The sequence below is a fragment of the Schistocerca piceifrons genome, chromosome X (assembly GCF_021461385.2).
Source record: "Schistocerca piceifrons isolate TAMUIC-IGC-003096 chromosome X, iqSchPice1.1, whole genome shotgun sequence".
Lineage (NCBI taxonomy): Eukaryota > Metazoa > Arthropoda > Insecta > Orthoptera > Acrididae > Schistocerca > Schistocerca piceifrons.
In genome coordinates, this window is record NC_060149.1 from 361,462,362 (window position 1) to 361,477,286 (window position 14,925).

Consider the following 14,925-nt stretch of genomic DNA (forward strand, 5'->3'; position numbering starts at 1 on the left):
ACACAATATACTCGTCCATCCTTACACAACCACTGCTCCCAATCCTTTACCTCACGGCTCATACCCCTGTAATAGACCCAGTTGCAACACCTGTCCCATACATCCTCCTACCACCACCTACTCCAGTTCAGTCACTAACATCACCTATCCCACCAAAGACAGGGCTACCTATGAAACCAGTCATGTGATTTACAATCTAAGCTGCAACCACTGTGCTGGATTTTATGTAGGCATGACAACCAACAAACTGTCTGTCCGCATGAATGGCCACCGACAACCTGTGGCCAAAAACCAAGTGGACCACCCTGTTGCTGAACACGCTACCAAACATGATATCCCTCATCTCAATGACTGCTTCACAACCTGTTCAATATGGATCCTTCCCACCAATACCAGCCTTTCTGAAATGCGCAGGTGGGAACTTTCCCTGCAATACATCCTACATTCATGTAACCCTCCTGGCCCAACCTTCATTAATCACTGTCCTCACCCATCCAGCCTCCTCCCTGTTCCCATTCCAGCACTACACAGCCATCATTTCACCTCCACACACAGTCTTTTAATTTCTTGTTATTCCTTTTATTTCTCTCCTTTCTGGTACTTACCCCCTCCCCCTTCCACACCTTCTCTCCTGCCCTCCGTGTAAACTGCAACACTTCACTGTCCGCCACTCCCACCGTACTATCCCTCCCTCTCCCTGCCCCTGCCTAATCCTTACCACCACCCAGTCGCCACTCCCATCATGCACTGGTGCTGCTGTTTGCAGTGTGTTTTCAGCTCTCTGAGACTGCAGACATGGGTGCAAGTTGCGTTTACGTGTGTGTGTGTGTGTGTGTGTGTGTGTGTGCGTGCGTTCTTGTATGCGTGTCTACTGCTGACAAAGGCCTTAATGGCCAAAAGCTTTAATTGTGTGTATCGTTTCGTTGTGCCTATCGTGACTTAGCATCTCCACTATATGGTGAGTAGCAACTTTTCTTCTCTGGTATTGTTACATTCCATCCTGGATTTTCCGTTGTTTGACAATGGCTTGTGGAGTATATATGCAGATGTAGATGATTTTGAGTAACTGCTGTATATTCCATCTGCCTGTAACATCTAAACTTTGCCTGATATCACGTGTTATAGCTATTTGATGCTTCTGAAGATCAATGAACAGCTCTCACTTATTAGTAAATAGCTGACAATGGAGTTCTGCACATGTACTATTACAATGGTAAGTTTCAGTGTCAATAAATGAGACGTCAGAAAAAACAAGCCTGGTTCTAGAGTATAGGGCCAATGTTTGCCACTTGTTAGGTATGTGATGTTTTGTTATTCCTTACTCTCTTGGGTCTTTTGTAGCAGACAATTAAGATTTCCAAAAACATGAGGGCTAACTAGTTTCTTTGGGGAAGGCTCAACATGTGTTTAAGTTTAGTGTTAGTTTCATTGTGTCTTTCTCTGTGTTATGACACACTAAAAAATGCTGCAATGTGTCCTTTTCAGAGAGAGAGAACATAAAAACAGAGCATATGAACATTTAACTTATTTCTCTGTTCTCCCCAAGACACTCTGTGGATTACTACAGGTGAATGAAGATTGTGAGGAGCAAGCCTTAATGTCTGTACATGACATGCATTTCACAGTATGGTACACTTGTCATCAAAAATTATTTCTTGGCAGATTATAAAAAAATAAATAAATAAGTATGTAATAAGTAAGTAAGTTTGTGATAAGTTGCCATGTATGTGTGGTAAGATTAGCACTCTTGTATTAGGAACTGCTTACATAAATTGCTACCAAAATTAGGATCACTTAGAATTAATATACATGCTTAGAGACCATTATTTGAAGCATATCTCATTGTGTGCAGATTATCAAACAGGAAACTAAGGATTCTTCTCACTGTATGACATCAGAAGCACTATTCTACAACAGGATTAGGGATGACTAGTAGTGACAAAAAGCAAAGTGTAAGATTTTAATGATCCTTTTATTTCATACTCCAAGAAATTTTACAAAAGGTTTCTGCAGCTAGGATAACTACAAATAACTTCATCAGCTAGAGAGTGATAGTTACAGTATAGGCCACTCTTTTTCCCATAGCCATGACAGACAAGCATTCTAAATGATATACAATATTTTCAAAAGAAAGTTAAAGAAATTGTGGATTTATAATTTGTTAAGTAGTTGCAGTAATGAAAAGTCCTAAACAGACAACCACTCACTTTTAAGTTGAATGATAGACAAGGAAATAATATGTTCAAATGTTAACTTTATAAAGTAATGAACTTTTAGTAACTGACGTAGCAGGCAGGTATTGTGCGCAGAAGGAAAGAAAAAGAAGAAAGAAAGATGGAAAACACATACACAAAGAGAGAGAGAGAGAGAGAGAGAGAGAGAGAGAGAGAGAGTGTGTGAGAGAGAGAGAGAGAGAGTTCCAGCTAGAGAGTGGGTAGTGTGTACAACTGCAACAGCCTTTCTGAATGACAGGTCAGCAGATAGTCACCCATAATTTTTACTTGTTTGTCTGCCATTCAGAAATTCATCTAAAGTGAATGGTAGCCTGTTCTCAGTTCATTTTTACATTTCACAGTCACTTTTAATTTGTGTCACAGGAGGAATGTATGTTTCAGTTATCTGAAGAATAATTCAGAAGGAATTTATTTACACCTAAGTTGTAGTTAACTAGCCCGATGTCATATTTAGAGTAGCACGGTAAACTAATTATCTCATGAATAGCTGATATGTATTTAGAAGATCCAAATCTCCACAACAAAACAAAAATACCCAGCATTGAACTGAAAGCTTGAGAAAGCAGTGCATTTGTTGTTACACATTAGTTTCATGAGAATGTGACAGAAAATACAAGATGAAGTAAAAAGTGCATATGAGGATAGAAGACTTCACAGTAAAGAACAGAATTGCTGAGAGTGGACAGGCATGTTCAAAGATAGAAAAAGCTTTACTTTTTGAGTGAGATGTCTGTGTGTTTGTCAGAAATTAAAAAGCAGTTTGTCCAAAAGCTAAGCAATTTTACATTTTTTGCTCAGTGTCTTCTATATTTGGTGAGTAGTCATCTATCCTCATAAACATAGAGTCATGACTGTTTTGTTTTTATCTCAGTTCAATAATAAAAAGCAATTCAAGCAAGGAATTAGAATTAAATGTTGTTGTCACAGCTGCAGTTCCATTATATTGATGTAAAAATGCATATTTTACTGTTAGAATGGAAACATGGAGCTCAACATTAAACTGGCACGCACAAAAAAAGGGGGACTTTGTCCTGCTTTTGCAGGATGCATAATTGCCTTTATTAGTTACAATACCATGTTAATTTTTGTACAGGTGATATCAAAAGTATATTAACAAGTAATAATATTTACAATATTAAAACAAAATGCTTTTTAAACTGCATATAACACAGATTGTAAGAAACACTACATACACTTCAATAGCTCTAAAAAGTGTTAATTACTTTAGCTATGACTACCATAAAACAGTAGTATTGAAGAGATCATATATGAATTGTATTTATTACCACAGCAATGGCCAGAGTGTTATAAGGAAACTGGACCTGTCTGCATTAACAACACTAAATTTTATAGTAAAACTTGTTGAATTACAGTGCTGTTGTTGCTCAGTCATTAGAGTCCAGTTCCTTATTAGTAGGTGGATGTCAGCATGTAAGAACACTTAATACAAAAAGCAAAAATCTGAGCCTAAATGATTTTTTTCGATTTATAATATTTTCGTCGGAAGCAGCTGGCAAGACTCTAACATGATCGCCTCCTATGAAAGAAATTGAATGAAAAAAATTTCATTGTCAAACAATGGAAACTCAAGGTTGTGTAATCAACAGTACAAGGAAAAGATAGATTGCTACTCACTGTAAATATGACACATAAAATTGCAGACAGGCGCAGCAAAAAGACACTTATACATCAGCATTTAGCCAAAAGTCTTTGACACACACACATGAGCACCATCTCTAGAACTCAGACTGGAATACAACTGTCACATAGGATGGCAGCAACAATCTTGAGGGGGTGGGGGAGGGGTAAAGGATAGTAGGTCATAGATGGGGAAAGAGAAGAGCATTGACTCTGACGAATCAAGGAGGGACTAAACTGCTAACAGGCACAGTATTGGGAAGCTGTGGGGCAGGTGGTTGGAGAGGGGGGAGGGAGAATGGGAAGCCAGAAAGGAGAGGAGCAGGGAAGAGGAAATACAGGTGGGTGAATTGGCAGAGGGTGGCACACAAAGAGGGTGGGAGATAACAATACTGAGGAGGTTACAGGACAGAGGGGTTGGAAACCATATGGCAGAGGTTGTGAGGACAGTAGGTTACTATAGGTTGAAGCTGTACATTTGAGAAAATCTGGTGGTGGAGAGGGGAATTCAGATGACTTGATAGTGAAGCAGCCATTGAAATCAAGCAAATTTTCAGCTGTATATTGTGCCACATGGTGGTCTACTTTGCTCTTGGCCACAGTTTGGCGGTGGCTCATCATCCTGGTGGACAGCTGGTTGGTAGTCATACGAATATAAAAAGCCATGCAATGACTGCAGCAGAGCTGGCATATGACATGGCTGATTTCACAGGTGGCCTGGCCTCTGATGAGGTAGGATAAGCTTGTGACAGGACTGGAGTAGAAATTACTGGGTGGGTAGATTTGGCAGGTCTTGCATCTGGGACTTCCACAGATATGATCTCTGCGGCAAGGGGTTGGTATTTAGATTGGATAGGGATGGACTAGGATGTTGTGGAGCTTGCTTGGGTGATGGAACACCACTTTAGGAGAGGCAGGAAGGATCTTAGGTAGGATGTCCTCATTTGAGGCGCAGATAATAAGTAATCAAAGCCCTGATGAAGGATGAGATTCAGTTATTCCAGTCCTGGGTGGCATTGGGTGATGAAGGGAACTCTCCTTTGTAGCTGGTTCTTGGGGGTAGGGGAAGATTGGGGGTGTGATGAGAAATGGTACAGAAGATCTGTTTGCAGATTAGATGTGAGTGATAGCACCTGTCTGTGAAGGTCTTGGTGAGACCCTAAGAATTTTGGGCAAGGGAGTTATTGAAATTGCAGATAGCCTGTCACCAGGTAGCCAGGCTGTATACGAGGGATTCTTTGGTGTGTAAGGAACGACAGCTGTCAAAATGCAGGTACTGTTGATTGTTGGTGGGTTTAATGTGAACAGAGGTGTGGATGGAGCTGTCAGAGAGGAGGAGGTCAATGTCCAGGAAGGTGGCACACTGGGCTGAGGAGGATTAGGTAAAGCAGATGGGAGAGAAGGTGTTGAGGTTGTGCAGGAATGAAGACAGGCTGTCCTGGCCCTCAATCCAGATCACAAAGATATCATTAGTGAACCTGAACAAGGCCTGAGATTTTGCATTTTGGGAGGCTAGTAAGGTGTCCTCCAGATGACCCATAAACATGCTGGCATAGATGGGTGCCATGCAGGTGTCCATGACCATGCTGCAGATTTCTTAGTATACTTTCACCTCAAAGGAGAATTTGTGAGCTAGGATAAAGTTATTAAGTGTATGAGGAATGAGGTAGTGGGTTAGCAGTGCGAAGGACATTGGGAGAGGTAGTGTTCAATAGCAATAAGATCATGGATGTTGGTGTATGGAAAAGTGGCATCAACATGACTAGTAGGAATCCAAGAGGTAAAGGGGTGGAGATGGTAAAGACATGGTGAAGGAAGTGGTGGGTATCTTTGACATGAGAGGCTAGATTATGGGTGGCTGCTTCGAGCTGTTGGTCAATGAGGGCTGAGACTCTTTCTGTGGTGGCACAATAACCAGCTAGAGTGGTGTATTCAGGGTTGTTGCATTTATGGATATTGGAGAGCATGTAGAAGGTGGGTGTGGGGATATTATAGTGGCAAGGAGGGAAATGGATTCAAGGGACAGGTTCTGGGAAAGGCCTAAGACAATAAACAGGAATTTGAGGTTATGTTGGACTTCTGGGATGGAACCACTGTGACAGAGTTTATGGGTGGAAGAGTTAGATAACTGAGAGAGGCCATCTGCCAAGTAGCCACTGCGATTCATAAAAACAGTGGTGGAACTACTGTCTGTAGGTAGGATGATTAGTTCAGGATTTGTTTTGAGGTTGTGTATAGCTGTCCTTTCTTCTGCTGAAAGGTAGGTGTTCTGAGGAAGGGCCTTGGGGATGGATAGTGAGGCCAAGTTGGAAATAAGGAATTTCTGGAAGTTGACCAGGGGGTGATGAGTTGGGAGGGAGAGAGAATCACCGTTGGGCAGTGGTATGAACTGCAGCATTCTCTGGAATAATAACTTAGCTGAAATCCAGATCAATCAATAATTATTACATATTACATTATCACATCATATATTCTGAAACTACAATATTTAATTTATATTTGACTGAAAGTTAGTCAATGTACATGAGTTTGAAATGAATATTAACCATTTAAAATGTTTGATGCTCTGTATCTCAATCTCAATATATTTCAGTTACATCATTATTCCAGAGAACACCTCAGTTGGGAGTGGCAGGGTTCAATGTTGGGATTTGGTTGGCTATGGTTTGAGGGATTGAGGGCAAAGAAGTACTTCCATCACAGGGATTGGGAGCAGGAGATTAGGCCATCAAAATCTCTGCCCCCTCTGCAAGATATTACTACTGTGTAATCTCTGATAGATACATCACATCTTTAAAACTGAATCTCTTAATCTCTAGCACCTGCAGGAGCATTCCAGACACCACCTCCATAAGTTATCCAACCTGGTGACATCCTACTGCTGCTTCAGGGCACTGTGCCCCCTTGTCAACCCCTCATAGAACCCTGATCATGCCTAGCTGACCTTTTCAACTTGCCGCATCCCCCAAAACTCCCTATTGGCATTCCACTAAACCCAGAGCTGAAACATTCCTGTAACACTGATATTAACCTTTCCACCAAAACCCTCAGCACCACAGAAGTTCCAGTGTTATCCAAAGGCATCATCATTGGCCCTACACCCAAATTTAATTGTGTTGGAGCTGTCAAAGACCCACTTTGCTTCTCTTGATCCCTGTAATGGAAACCACTTCTTTGTAATGAATCCCTTCAACCAAAGTCAACCTAATTTCAACACTGAACCAGGCCTCTCTCAGTTCATACCACCATTCACCTGTGACCCTCTGTCTTTACCAACTAACTGTCCTATGGTCACCTTACGGGAATTCCTTACTTTCAGCTAGGTCTCACCATTCTTCCACAGGTCCCTTCCTTAGAACACCAACCTTTCAGTAGAAGAAAGGACAACCATACACAACCTCAAAACAAATCCTGACTTGATTATCCTATCTGCAGACAAAGGTTCCACCACAATTGTTATGAATCATTGTGACTACCTGGTGATGTGCCTCTGCACATTATCTGACTCCTCCACCTATAAACTCTACCAGAGTGACCCCATTCCAAAGGCCCAACATAGCCTCCAATCCCTGATTTAAAGTCCTAGGCCTTTCCCAGCACTTCTCCCCTGAATCTATTTCCCTCCTCACCAGTATGACACCCTGCACACCCACGTTCTACATGCTCCTCAAAAACCACTTCCCACAACCGTGGACCCCCACTGTAGCTGCATATTGTGCCCCCACTGAAAGAATTTCAGCCATGATTGACCAGTACCACCCACCAGTTACCCATAACCTATCCTCCCATGTAAATGACACTAACCACTTCCTTGAATCGACTCTACACCATCCTCACCCCTTTACCTCCTGGATTCCTACTTGCCATTGACGTCACTTCCCTACACACCAACCTCTATGGTCTTACTGCTGTTGAACACTACCTTTCTCAAAATCCTTCAGATTCTAAATCCACTACCTCATTCAACCTCATTCCTCATATACCTTCATAACTTTATCCTAGCTCACAACTAGTTTTCCTTTGAAGGGAAGGTCTACAAACAAGTTTGCAGCACAGTCATGGGCACTTCATGATCTGGACTGAGGGCCAGGGCACCCTATCTTCATCACAACCTCAACACTTTGTCCCCTCTCTGCTTCACCTGATCCCCCTCAACCCAGTGTGCCACCTTCCTGGGAGTTGATCTCTTCCACTCTCATGGCTCCATCCGCACCTCTGTTCACATTAAACCCACCAACAACCAACAGTAACTGCATTTTGACAGCTGCCATCCCTTACACACCAAAAAACCCCTCCCATATAGCCTAGCCACCTGGTGGCAGTGTATCTGCAATTTCAATAACTCCCTTGCCCAGTATGCTGAGGGCATCACCAAGACCTTCACAGAGAGGTGCTATCAGATCTAGTCTGTAAACAGATCTCCCATACCATTTCCCCTCACACCCTCAGTCCTCTCACCATCCCCAAGAACCAACTACAAAGGAGAGCCCCCTTTGTCTCCCAAAACCACCACAACTGTACCACATCCTTTATCGGAGCTTTGATTACCTACTACCATGCCATGAAATGAGGGACATCCTACCATAGATCCTTCCCACCCCACCCAAAGTGGTGTTCCATCACCCACCCAACCTCCACAACACCCAGTCCATCCCTATGCCACTCCCAATACCAACCCTTTGCCACAGGGATCGTATCCCAGTGGAAGACCCAGATGCAAGAACTACCAAATCCACCCACCCACCAGTTAATATTCCAGTCCTGTCACAGTCTTACCCTACCCCATCAGAAGCCAGGCAACCTATAAAAGCAGCCATATCATATACCAGCTCTGCTGCAATCATTGTGCAGCTTTTTATATTGGTATGACTACCAATCAGCTGTCCATCAGGGTGAACAGCCACCACCATACTGTGGCCAAGAGCAAAGTAAAGCATGATGTGGCACAACAGCACAACATGTAGCTGAACATAACATGCTTGATTTCAGTGGTTGCTTCACCATCAGAGCCATATAGATTCTCTCCTCCACTATCAGCTGTTCTGAAATGTGCAGATGGGAAGTATCCTTGCAACACATTCTGCACTCCCAAAATTATCACAGCCTCAACCTAGGATAACCCACTGCTCCAACACCTACCACCCAATGATTTCCACACCTTCTGTCCTGCCACCTCCTTCCCTTTCTCATCTCCCACCTTCTTTGTGCAGTGCCCTTGACCAATCTGTCCTCTTCCCTGCGCCTCTCCTATTTTGCTTCCCATTTTCCCCCTCTCACCCTCGCCCCCTCCCTCCCCAACAGCCTCCTGACATCACACCTGTTGACAGTCTAGTCCCTGAACACTCTGCCAGACAACACTCTTCCCCCCCCCTCCCCCCCCCCCCCCCCCTATACACTGCTATGCCTTCCCCTTTGCTGCCCCTCCAGACTGTTGCTTCCATTCCGCATGAAGCTGCATTCTGGTCTGAGCCACCAGAGATGGTGGTCATGTGCACACATGATGTGTCGTGGCTTGTGTGAATGAATGTGTGTTTCTGTTTCTTTTTCTGATGAAGGTTTTGTGCAGAAGGAAATGTGTAAGAATCTTCTTGCTGTGGCTGTCTGCAACTCAACATGTCATCTTTATGGTAAGTAGTAATCTTCATTTTCTTCATATTGTTAACAGTTTATATTTTGTCTTGAGTTATCCATTAATGGAAGACAATAACTTGTGTTCCTCTATGAATTAATAATTTACAAGGAGTATCACTAGTGATCTGTATAAGAAAAATAGCAACAAAGAGGTAGTAAATAACTCATTACAGTAGAGTCAACCATTTCAACTGATTAAATTATTTTCTGGTTAAACTATAAGATAAATATGTATACAAAGATATCATGATGTTATTTTTGATGATGCAACTCATCAAGTGAAAGAACAATTTTCTCACTTGTGATAGCAAAACTCACAACAGAATGATTCTCTAAAATGAGGCCAGTGAATGAATGCAGATTCTTATAATTGAAAGGAAATGACTCCCTGTTCCAATATTTATTGCAGCAGCAAAAAATACACTCCAAGACAAAAAATTATGCACCAGAAGGGAATTATCTGAATGGGATGGCAATTAGTATATGTGATGTGCATGTAGAGACAAACAAATGATCACAATTTCATGCAAATTGGTCGATTTGTTTGAGAGAAAGATCTTCACAAACTGAGCAAGCTAATAATGCCTCGGTCCAAGTCTGACCCTTACTCAAGCAGCTACTCAGCTCAGCACTGACTGACAGAGCTGTTGGATGTCCTCCTGAGGGATAGTGTGCAAATTCTCTGGAAATGGCACATTAGATCATTAAGATACTATGATAGTTGGAAGCCCTACCCATAATACTCCAAATGTTTTTAATTGGGGAGAGATCTGGTGACCTTACTGACCAAAGTATGGTTCACGAAGACAAGCAGCAGCCACATTATCTTGCTGAAATATAAGCTCATGATTGCTTGCCATGAATGGCAACAAAACAGGACATGGAGTATCATTAATTTACTGCTGTGCTGCAAGAGTGCTGCAGATGAAAACCAAAGGGGTCCTGCTACAAATGAAATGGTGGTGGTGGTGGTTAGTGTTTAACGTCCCATCAACAATGAGGTCATTAGAGACGGAGCTCAAGTTCGGGTTAGGGAAGGATTGGGAAGGAAATCGGCCGTGCCCTTTCAAAGGAACCATCCCGGCATTTGCCTGAAATGATTTAGGGAAATGACGGAAAACCTAAATCAGGATGGCTGGAGACGGGATTGAACCATTGTCCTCCCAAATGCGAGTCCAGTGTGCTAGCCACTGCGCCACCTCACTTGGTACAAAATGAAATGGCACCCCATGGTTTTAGGGCTCATACGATGTGTGACAGTCAGGATGGTATCCCACTACTATCTGGTGCCTCTCCAGACACGTCTTCATTGTTCATTTGGGCCTGGAATTTCATTGACGGGAGTGGAACTGTCTTCAATGACGAATACCACTTTGAATTGGGCTACAATGACCAGTGGAAACTTTCAAAAATATCCCTCAAGAGGACATCCAGCAAATTCATTAATCAGTGCTAAACTGAGTAACTGGTTGTGTAAGGCCCAAAAGTTGACCAATGTGTTATTACCTCGCTCAATTTTTAATGCTCTTCCTCTTGAATAAATCACCCACTTCATCTGAAATTGTGATCATTTGTTTGTCTGTACATGCACATCACATCTAACAATTTCTGTCCCATTCGCAAAGTACCTTTGTCTTAGAGTGCATAAAAATTAACAAGACAAATAACTAATTCTTAAGTTTACTCACATGTACTTACCAAGTTTCTGCTTAGCATCATTAAAAACCTCCTCCCAGTCTGCTTTCTTATCTTGTGAAGAGAATACCACAACAAGTGAGTCAGTTGCAGCACCTCTGTAAAAGAATAAATGTTAGTGTATTAGAAACTGTTTTCCAAGTAGAAAATAACTTTTGTAACAAAGCCATTATCATATTTGATGTGAAGGAGCTATTTCTTTTATTAACTGACTATTTTTAAGCATAACCCATTTTGACAACCCAAGTCGTCTGTGTTTGAATACACACATAATTTGCATGGACTATTCAGTCTTTCCATCTCATTTCAATTGAAGGTAAGTTCGGAAATATAGAGAAGCATATTGCTTGAGCCACTTGAAATGTTTAAATGCTACATTGTGGTTGATATGTTCTAGTTTAACATTAATATCTGTCATACAGTTTAATTTTGTGTCAGGAAATGTCGTAACTTGCAGTCAAACAACATTATCCTGCATAAAATAAGCTATTGTGGAACACAATAATATCCTACCAGGATATAACCATTATAATGTGCCATATACATGTCAAGTGGATCAAGTAATACTGTGCTGGATAAATAAGTCTGGATCTCAGTAGGAAGTGTGATGACAGGAGTACAATTTTTTCACATAAAGTATGTACCAGTATACTAACAAACACAAATTACATGGCTTATGAAAATTAGTATGACAAACTGGTCATATGGGAATACAGGCTTTCTAAGTGAATTTCCTTGCTGAAATCTTCTTGTATTGTTAGCCACACCACGGCATCATATTGTCAAAATGTTTCAGCAAGTTTCCTACTCATCATCTTCAGACAAATTGATGTGACAACATGATGCCATGACTTGACTAATAACCCAAGAAGATTTCATGAAAAAACTAGTTAGTGAATAAAGTAAATAGCAGCTTTGGTTCACCTACAAAAATGTCTTTCCTACAATATTTAAAAGCTCAGCTCCATTAAAAGTTGCACTAGACACTATCATAAAATAAGAACATAATATAATGTAAGAATAGAAGTAACTGTGCAACAATTTCAGTCTTAAGTCTTATATACAGTCATTTTAATTATTATACATGCCAAATAAGATTTGTTAAATGTGTTCTACAGTGAGAATATAGTTAAGAAAGTCTGATGAAAAATGCTGAAATTTGTATTTGTATTGAGAAGATTCAAACAAACGAAATATTGCACTGCTTTATTTATTAGAACACAATTTTTCTCAGCTGTAGGATCCAAGATATCTCTTAATATTTATTTAAAACTAAAATTATATTGCGTCTCTTGTATGTGTAAGGTTTGTAGGTTTTTTTACAGGAACAGTCCAATTTCATTGTCCCAATAATTTCAATTAAGAAAGTCTCTTCTACTGTAATAGTTTAAACAAAATATTAAATGTGAAAGAGTCAGTCATAAGTATTACATACTTTAAACTTGATGTACTCTTACATACTGTAAACAAAAAGGAATTATATATGTAATTTGTGTTCAGTGAGTGAAGTCTCCATGGACAAGTGAAATGTTACTCACACGTACACCACATTCCCAAGTACCTGTTTTGCATCTACAAATGTTCAATGTATATCAACCGTTGATACGCATATTTTGAAACCCATTAAGCCATTTGTTATGCGGAAACTCTAATGGCAGGGTTGTCCTTGGCCTGAACTGTTTTCATCTGCTGAAGTTTATGCTGTCACCTTGAAATTTTGCTATTAGTTAATGATAGGGTGTTTCTTACTGGCAACTATATAAAATTTAAAGATACAGTTTTGTAGCTCTGCCACAGACACAAAACATTATACTGTTTATTTATACTTAAGGCACTCTGATGAAAAGTAATTTTGTATGCCTATTTGTATGTTCTGTTAATGGACCTGATCAGAGCTGGATCTGAAGTATATTCATCTCACTCATTAGTATTTAAGATGTATACAATGTGACCATGGTCAGATGATTAAGAGAGATACAGAAGCAACCTTATGTTCATCCTATGTTCTTTGAACAGCTCTATTAATTTTGGAGCTATAGGGCAGTGCATTCCCATGCTGAAGGTACAGGACACATGGGATTTTGTAGGCCAGCAAACAGAGTCACACAATGGGGCAAATCTTGTTAAACTGATTGCAATTAGGAAATAATGGCAGATTATCAAGGAACATATTTTATTCCATGTGAGCATCCTTAACACAAGAATCTCTCTCCATCATATGTCTGAATGGCAGCGCATGGGAAAACAGGTTGATCACCTTATGTAGTTTTTATTTGTATTACAAATTGCAACTCCAGATGACCATTTCTTATGCTTGGAACATCCAATAGTAGTGTACTTAGATCTATGATAATATCTGTGCCTTTGATATGTAATAGACAGAAGTACATGTGTATGGCAGTGGGTTCTGTATACCTGTATGAGGAGTTCACTCCAGATGGCATAGTTGCATACTGGGTGTTGTTGCACTGAACAGGTGAAAAATTTGCAGCATTGGACCTCATCTATCTGCTGTTACAATATGTGACAGCTGAGAGTGTTCTCTGTCAATAACACATTGTTCTCCATGGTATCTGACTGTAACAACACAAGCTTTTACTGAATTGAGGGACTCACAGTGTACCATTGACACAGTGGCACATACAAACCCCATTACCTACATGATCTTTTAAACTGAATGTCTCATCCACAAGGCATGTACAGTCTGACCACAATCAAATGTAACAATATTGCACATATTGCATATATCATGCTTAGGGGTCCTGAAAATGATGAACACAACATCTAACTATTAACAAATCACATGACATATCAAACTATTCCATTCTTCATGGTGATAGGAACACTCTACCAACCACACAATAGCTCTCTCTATCTTTCAACTGTGTGAGTGTATATTTAAGAAAAGTACAGATAGATGCACTCATCTTATACTGCTATGTTGTTCATGTTAAATGTGATCTACTAGTAGAAGCCAAATCACAAAACGAGGATGACAATGAATGCAGAATCCTAGAACAGTCTGCAGACCACTGCGTAACATTTTGGTAACTGTACAAGACAGCTCTGTTACTGTTAACAAAATACAAATATCCTATACATAGACAATGTACACAGTGAAATAAGAAAGTGGATATCTTTCACCTCCTGCATATGATAACTACCATGTGAAGTAACTGTATTGACATTTAGTGGCACAAATTTTTCCTCCTTTGACTTTATAAACAATACTGATCAAGTCATTTGGTTACAGGAGAGTGTTCCATTACAGTGTTCATTAGGATGATCCTGGCTTCCCTACAATTTCACAGCATCATGACAACATCCCACATCAATTCCTTTATGCTTGTGTGCTGGAAGAAATGCAGTCAAACCTGTTTCTCCCAGCCAGCTGGGTTACACAAAAAGGTTTCTGGGTTTTTCTTCTGTGTCACACATGGTTGATAGGATTTTGTATGCCAAAGCCCTCAGATCACAAGACTTAGTACCACATGGGCCATTATCAATGAAGTTTCTGTCAAGCAGCATTACCACATGGGCATATTTTCCATGAATTTACTGTCAAGCAGCAGTCTCAACCTAAACTGCCTCCATTTCAATTGGAAAGTCCACAGATGTAATTTGCTATTATGGAGAATATACTGGCTAGCCACATCACCATAGATGATGCTTCAGAATTTTCTGCTTTTATAAGCAATGTTGGTTACTCTACATACCTCATTAGTGA

General features: G+C 40.6%; 1 protein-coding gene across 1 annotated transcript in view; it reads right to left on the bottom strand.

Annotated features, from left to right (window-relative positions):
* Window positions 1-14,925, bottom strand: part of LOC124722941 (rho guanine nucleotide exchange factor 17) — a 649,460-nt gene that overhangs the window by 115,143 nt on the left and 519,392 nt on the right. Inside the window, exon 10 of the mRNA XM_047248104.1 lies at window positions 11,202-11,296. Within this exon, the coding sequence (XP_047104060.1) occupies window positions 11,202-11,296 (95 nt within the window). The remainder of the gene's footprint in view (window positions 1-11,201; window positions 11,297-14,925) is intronic.